General features: G+C 47.3%; 1 protein-coding gene across 1 annotated transcript; it reads left to right on the top strand.

Annotated features, from left to right (window-relative positions):
• Positions 1–1887: 1887 nt before the first annotated feature.
• LOC135395319 (glutamate receptor U1-like) lies at positions 1888–7563 on the top strand. Its single transcript, XM_064626549.1, has 8 exons — positions 1888–2014; positions 2489–2607; positions 2756–2843; positions 2900–3058; positions 5269–5404; positions 5564–5793; positions 6081–6340; positions 7101–7563. Exons 1-8 carry the CDS (start codon positions 1928–1930, stop codon positions 7462–7464), a joined length of 1443 nt encoding a protein of 480 aa, XP_064482619.1. The 5' UTR covers positions 1888–1927; the 3' UTR covers positions 7465–7563.

Genomic DNA, 7563 nt, shown 5'->3' with positions numbered 1-7563 from the left:
GTGTCTGTGCTACAAACCATTATTTCAAATGCCTACTAGTTACCTGTGCAACCAATCGTGAAAACAAAGTTTGAGGTTACGGCATACTTTCCGAAGTGTCAGTCCTTGCACGAAATTTTCGCGTGCCCTTAAAATTTGCGAAAACCTGGGGCTTGCGGTTTTGCAGTATTTTTCCCAAACGTGGATCTAAACAGAAGCATTAAGCCGGTCAGGTCAATTTTTTTTTTATTCAGACCTGAGGAGTGTCTTCTGGAGAACCTGTCTTCAGAGACAGGTTAAAAATATCATTGCACCTTCTCACAGAATGACGTGTTGTTGTTGTAAGCGATGGTCGTTGGACGTGCGGTATGGTCTGCCCAAGTGAAGACGTACGCGGGATTGGAAGACGTCCTCAGGGACTTCTGCAACGGTGGAGAGGTGGCAGTTTCCTGGTCCCCAGAAACGGTACCCCAATTGCTCGGTATGCGACGTCTTCAACCGTTATGTTCGAAAGAGAGCGTACATTGTTGATAAAACATGGAGAGTTGGTTCTTTTACTGTCTTGTAGCCTGGAGATGTCATGATGGGAGCTGGGGTTTCGTTAACTTTATATTAGGGTGTATTTCCCAGAAGGTGATCTGGACTTGTTTCACATTATATGGTTGCTTTCACGCGTCCAATAGCTTTCCTGCTGCAGACTTTGCAAAAGTCGAAATGCACCACAGTGGAGGGAACCATGCACAGACTGGGCGAAAAGGGGAGTGAGCCCCACTCGATGAAGATGTTCCCCGATGCAACCGTTCGCTCCAAAGTGCTCTTCCTCTTCCACAGTCTGGACGATGTGCACGACTTCCTCGCTCCTGCCATGGTACATACTAGGCGCTTTTCTAATCCATGTAACAAAAATCATGCCTTGAGATGGAGCGTATAGAGGTTCATTATATTCATTTCCCCGCAACATGATAGCGACGCGTGCTGTACCGCTTCGTTGCAAGAGCACAAGAAAATCTCACGTCTCTGTGCGCGTGATGGCGTCGAGTACTCTGAGACGCTCTGTTGTTTTTATTAAGGACTTAATCTGAAACAAGTCTCGTACGCAACGCCACGGAACCCTAAATACGGCTGCGGACCAATACGAAAGTCTGAACTACTACCGGCGCAGAGAGCACCCCCTTAGGGCTCGGGGCTATAAGACCATTGCAAACCCATTATCACAGTTGTCTCTTCAGGAGGGAACAAGCACTTCTTTCCAACTGTTCACCCGTGTATCCACAGGAACGGCATCCTCATGGAATATCCTAACGGAATAAAGAAAAGAAAACCACTGTTCACTGAGCCAAAGTTCCCCCCCCCCCCGTGTTATGTGAGCATTCACACGGTGCCGGAATATCGGGAGTGGCGTACTGCGCACTTAGCAGACGACGTCATTAGCGTGTTTGCCTGTCGTCTGCTACGGAATATATTACGGCTGTGTCGCAGGATTCCCTAAGGTTAGCAAGGCACGTGAAGTGCACGTGAAGACAGGACGTTGAGTGCTCGCGCTCACGTGACAGCAGGAACCTATGACGTTTTTTGCATCTTCGGTCGGAGTATTCTGAAAAACGTCGCTCGTGCGAATACACGATATATTCCGTTCTTGTCCGCTGTCGTGCAGAACACTCTCAACGCACATTTGGGCATGCTCTGCCACGTGAGCTTTTGGAACATGTCGGCAGTGCTCGGCAGTCCAGTAGAGTCCTCCTTGCAGTTCAACTGTTGCGATGCCTTGCTCATCAACTTAGACTTGGGCAGGGTACACAGCAAATACCTGGTATGCTCGCCACCTGCTTATTTCTGTATACGAAGGTCTAAAGGTCATCCGTTTTGAACGCAGGTAGAGAAACATAGATATATTGGTGGGCCGTCGGTACGCCTTTGGATAGCCAGGGAATGTAATGTATCCTGCAGCATGTGCGGCCTCGCCCACCGTGACCATGGATACTGGCAGCTTCACCAGTCGCTAAGCGGACTACATATGTTCATCGGTACTCTTCACGTAAGACGATCGAACAAAATCACATAGGCAGTCAACACCAGTGGCGTAGCCAGACCTCCAAGGTAGGGATCGCGACACGACCCCCCCCCCCCCCCCAACGCAGATTCGGAGTACATACATACCTGCGCATACAGCGAAATCAGATATAAAATATAGAATGTTTAATCGTTTAATGTGATTTACATATGCGGGGTGTCATGACCGGTGAGGCCGTGTCACGAGATTGGAAGTACGTACTAGTTTGAAAAGCTCATAATTTCAAAACTGTTCAAGAACGCTGCTCAGATAGACGCCGGTAACTGCAACACCTTTCGCGATCGTCACAGTGGATCCTCCCTTCCCCCAAGCACCCATAGCTATGCGACTGGTCAGCACAAATCTGTTACGCGCATCCTATAGACTGGGCTATGGGACTCAAACGAGTAGTGTGTTAATGATAGCCCTGATGCATGGACGTAGACCCAATTATTCCAGAATCCTCCTCACTCAAGGCTTCAAAGTGTTCACAAGGACTTTTGCACAACACCGGAACGTTGCTTTGACGGCTTCGAAATGACATTTCTATCTACCCTCTCCCAACATTTCAATTTCACGTGAGTACCCTCTCTCATACCGGAGAACATAAGTTGGAGAACACTTGGCATTGTACCGTGCTATGCTTAAGCACAGCCGGCGTTACATGACCTTACCGGCCGTCAAATGTTGCAGCAACGATGTCACGTAATTTCGTGGTCGTTGCAGGTTCACGTTGGTGCCAAACCCGGAGAGAAAATTTGGAGGCGTGGATGGCGAACGCTGGAGCGGCATGATTGGCATGGTGCACCGAAAGGTATTCTGTGTGTTGTGATAGGGGCAGTCCGCGTTGTCTTATCTGACGTTCGTTAGGAAGTAGATGTCTCCTTGGGCGGCCTCAGCATCTTCTACAACAGGGTCAAGTACGTCGACTACATTTACCCTTACATTGTGGACTGCTTCGCCTTCGTCACAAAAGTGCCCAGACGGATGCCCTTCACACAAGCCATAGTGCAACCCTTTCGAATCCAGGTAACTTCCGTCGGTTATACTCGTCGGGTAGCGGAAACTGTACACAAACTAGTGATGCAAAACTAACGATAGCGCTATATCGATATCGACTGTCGATAGTATAAAAAAAAAGAAGAAAAAGAAACATGGAATAGAAAAGAACAATGGATAGTACGCGATCGATAATCAGCTATCGGGAAACTATGGGGTAGCAGATAAAAATAGAAAAAGTAGAGATAGGACGAATCCAGAATTTTTCAAATCCGAATCCGAATCCAAGGAGGGTTCTGCGAATCCTCGAATCTTACGAATCTTGAATCTCTCGAATCCTTTCTTTAAAAAGAGTTTAAAACGCCAAGACAAAAAAAAAAAAAAAAAAGCCCATACTGAAAAGTGTTTTGAAGCAGATATGATACACTTGTTTGATGAAAAACAAATTAAATGATACTTCAGTTTCGTGAGCAAATATACTCATATACTAGTTCTTCTCAAACGTAATCTGTTTAACGTATTGTTCATCTGCAAGTACATAAATTCGAGAATCTGGATTATTTTCATAAAACTAAGCAACAATCGAAAGCAAAATGATATTACTTTTAAACTTGTAATGTAACAGTACCTGAACTCTCTCAGTCCAGAGCAGTGGAAACAAAGAAACAAGAAAACACCCGTCGGTCAATGAGGCTTTCGCGGACTGCGGAGTCGCCAGTTCGAAAAAGAAAGGAACAAACGTGGTTGGTGGATTCGAAAGATGGACTCGATTCGCCGTTCTGGGCGCTGGGATTCGTAACCCCGAGTCGGTTGGCACATCCCTAAGAAAAAGAAAACGCCTCATTTCTACAAGTTTCACAATAGAACTCGGAGCAGTTTTACCTCCGACACTAACCTTGAGCATCTGATGCCGCTCAAACCATCCACAAGGTCACGACGTACCCTCTGAATTGGATTGATCGTGGCATCGCAATCGCATCGCGATGATTCTGATGAGCATCTTTTTCGCTGGTTGCAATGCTAGTGCATCATCCGTACATTACAGCTAAGTGTCGCACGTGGCTCTGCTTTCGTTGTCGTATTGTGCCAGTGCGAAAACGAAGACGGGAACGGAAGCATCCATAGTGAGAACCAAATATCTTGCTATCGATAGTAAAGACAAACGAAAAAACAGTGCTATCTATGGTCGATTATCGTAAAACTATCGATAGTCAACAACCCGCCGTATCGATAGTCGACTATAGACTATAGTCGACTATCGATAGTTTTTCGACAGTATCGATTGTTTTGAAAAAACTATAGATTTATCGATAGCCAATTTATCGATAGTTTTGTATCACTAATACAAATCCGTGGTGTAGGGCACCTTGCATGACGCATTGCATCTATCGTGTGGTTTTCGATATTTGGTGATGCTCAGTCTCCTGTATTTGGGCACATAGGCGAGCGTTTGTGCGTCCCACTCTTGCTTCATTCGAGACTTTCAAGACCGCACCGCCATCGTGGCTTAGGTGATATGACACGTGGAAGAAAGTTCTCGCGGGTCTTCCACAGCCTTCACTGCGCCCTCTAAAAGCACGTCATTCGCCGATAAAAATACCGCTTACATTATTTCTGTCTCCTTGACTGATGCGAGCAAGTCACAGGAGTCCCAGCGCAGGTGGGAGGGAAGACGATTGTCGTGTTCAGGAACACACATAGAGCGATTTCTTAACGTCCGCAAATAAGATCAGCGATCAGTAACATGGCGGACCCTCCTGTTCCGTGGTATAGAAGTCTAACTCGTCGTTTCTATAAATATTTGCAAATAAGAGAGCTCAAAGGCCATGCCGGATGGCAAAACGACAGGCTTTTGTTTTAGTTGCTACAAAGTACTGTTCGGTATGACCGTGGAAGTGCCGTGTGCCGTATGGGGAGAGATCGCGTAAATTAGCTCAAAGCTGGTGATAAACATGCGCAAGCACGTTGAAGCATTCGTGCATAAGCGTAACTGTATAGAGCCTGAGTTTGGGCAAAAAAGGATAACGGACGAGACAGAAGGACTCTTTGAGTCCCTCTGCCCATACGCAGGCTTTTTTACAGTATGATATGGTGCACTCACAAGACGTTCAATGTAGCGATCTGAAAACGCAGTCTTTTCTTTCTTCCCTCACTGACGCCGACAGTGGAGGGGCCGAGGAGTATCACCTCGATTGACGCATTATTTAGTGAGCAGGGTATCGAGATGATTTATTTTCTAGGTCTGGCTGAGCCTTCTGGCATCGCTTGCCGTGGGCGCTATCGTACTGCGACTCCTAAAACGCTGGACTCCAGGTCACTCTCTGGTCGGCCAAGTACCAGACTTGTGGCTCTTACTGGCCACACTCGCCTACCAGAGTAAGGCTCTTTTAATCTGTCATTCATCAGTTTCAGCCTGTATGCTCTCCGGCGAATGTGCTATACTGCATGCAAATTGTGTACGTTACTCTTCGGGTCGTGCTCCATCTATAGAGCTCACGGGCTTGTCCTCGAAGGTAATTTCTCGCCTAACTGCAGGCGGATGGCGTTCGGAATATCAAACTACCAGCTATCGTATCTTCCGTGGCACATGGCTGGTTCTTGCGGTTGTGTTAGCACAGGCGTACTGCTGCGTCCTACTTGCAGTGCTCAGCGTACCTCAGTACGAGAAGGACATAAACACTGTGAGTCAGCTGGAGGAGGCCATAAAGGGCGGGAAGATGAGAGCCGGCACTGCCAATGGAACAGCGCAAGCTTGGCTCATCCAGGTATAGTCTCAGCCGTGCAGGCAAGGGGACGGTTTAAATATTCACTCACATTATAAGTGCACTGGTTCAACCCTGTAGTGCAGGTACACATTTGATGTGTCCTTCATGATGCGAATGCAAAAAAAAAATCGTATTTCTTACTGTAATCACGCATTTCACTACTCCTACCGATTGTGCGACACAGGCAATAGCATTAGCAATTTTTTTTTTTTTTACTTCCTATGCCCTGCTTACTGGCGTTCCAGTAACGAATATGGGAGAATCATGTATGGCATTGTTCGCTGCAGTCGTCGACGTCAACCATCATGATGCTTATCCGACGTTTGCTGGACGAAGATTACGACCTGTTGATTCCTGGCAAGGCCCTCGGTCTTGAGAAGGCTATTCACGAAAATTACGGCTACATCGACACCAGAATGGGTCTGGTCGCTGCTCTGTCAGATTTGAAGGCCACCACCGTGAAGGTGTCTACCGGGCACATGGGGAACGCTTATATGTCCATGGTCTTCCAGAGGAACTGCTTCTACAGGCCACATATCGACACTGTGTGAGAGATACCTATGCACTCCCAACAACGCGACGTAATATGGTCGAGGCATAGCAATCACAAGTGGAGCATTGTCTTCCATGTGTCGCGTTATTGTTTAGGCGCCTTCGTGACACGAGTACCGCGCTGCCCCATTCTCGTGGAGCCCTAACATCATGAAATGGCGGGGTGTTCATGTGGTCCAAGCTGACATGCGGGGCAATCGAACAAAGGAACCTGCAGTACGGAAACGCCGCGCTTCGTTCTCTTGTCTATGCAGTGTTCGAAGGCCCAGTATCACATTATGAATGCGCAATGCATGTTGCCAAATTACTTTATAACAAAAAAAGAAAAAAGAAAACAGTACTGTAAAAACTACACGGGGGCCCAAGCGGTCCAAAGGTTACGTCCCTGGACGGTCCTGATTGTGGCGCCTCTGTATATAGTCCCAGTGGTTTATCCAGAATCGCAAGCACGGAGGGGTGTTGCAAAATATGGGAGGGGGGGGGTCATTATTACAGTTAAGTCATAACAGCTTACCGTATCATTACTGACATGTGTATAAATCTGAAATAGTAAGGGTTCTTTGTAGAGGTGCATAGGGAAAAAGGTTAGGGGTGTGTGGCCAAACGTTTAGGGTGTATAAGGGGGTCTGGATAGTCCGACGCTTTCGTCTCTGCGAATCATCGTTCAGCGCGTGCTCGTAATGTAGACAGCGGGATTGGTTAGCCATACGCAAGCGTTTGACACGACGTTTTCTTCCTTGTATTCCTATATCTAGGGCGCAGAGGTTCTTGGAGACCGGTCACTTCACAAAGTGGCTACGGGACGACGCCTTTCGCAACTTCCCACGGGTCCTGCCTGATGATGATGGCAATTTCTCTCCCCTGACCACGTCAGATCTTGTTAGCGCAGTGTTCATCTTGCTGGGAGGCTTCAGCATCGCTTCTGTAGTCCTTGCAATCGAGGTGTTTCACTTCCGATATCAGGCTCGTCGAAAGTGCCGGAGCACCAAACGCGGTAAAAACCGTGTAACGCTAGAGCCCCGTTCTTTCTTGCTGCTTGGGGAGGGTGCGTTTAAGCCCTCCCACCTAAACCCACTTAACAAAAGAGGCAAATCGAGATTTGTCCACCAGAAGTACTGATAGAGGGAAGTATGCATAACGCTACTACCAACCAATTATCTTGTGTTCATGATCCTACCTAATTTATGTAATCTACAATTCTACGTGTGTCGCATTGCG

This window comes from Ornithodoros turicata, chromosome 5 (genome assembly GCF_037126465.1).
Source record: "Ornithodoros turicata isolate Travis chromosome 5, ASM3712646v1, whole genome shotgun sequence".
In the NCBI taxonomy this organism is placed as follows: domain Eukaryota; kingdom Metazoa; phylum Arthropoda; class Arachnida; order Ixodida; family Argasidae; genus Ornithodoros; species Ornithodoros turicata.
This window is presented reverse-complemented; position numbering and strand designations above follow the sequence as displayed.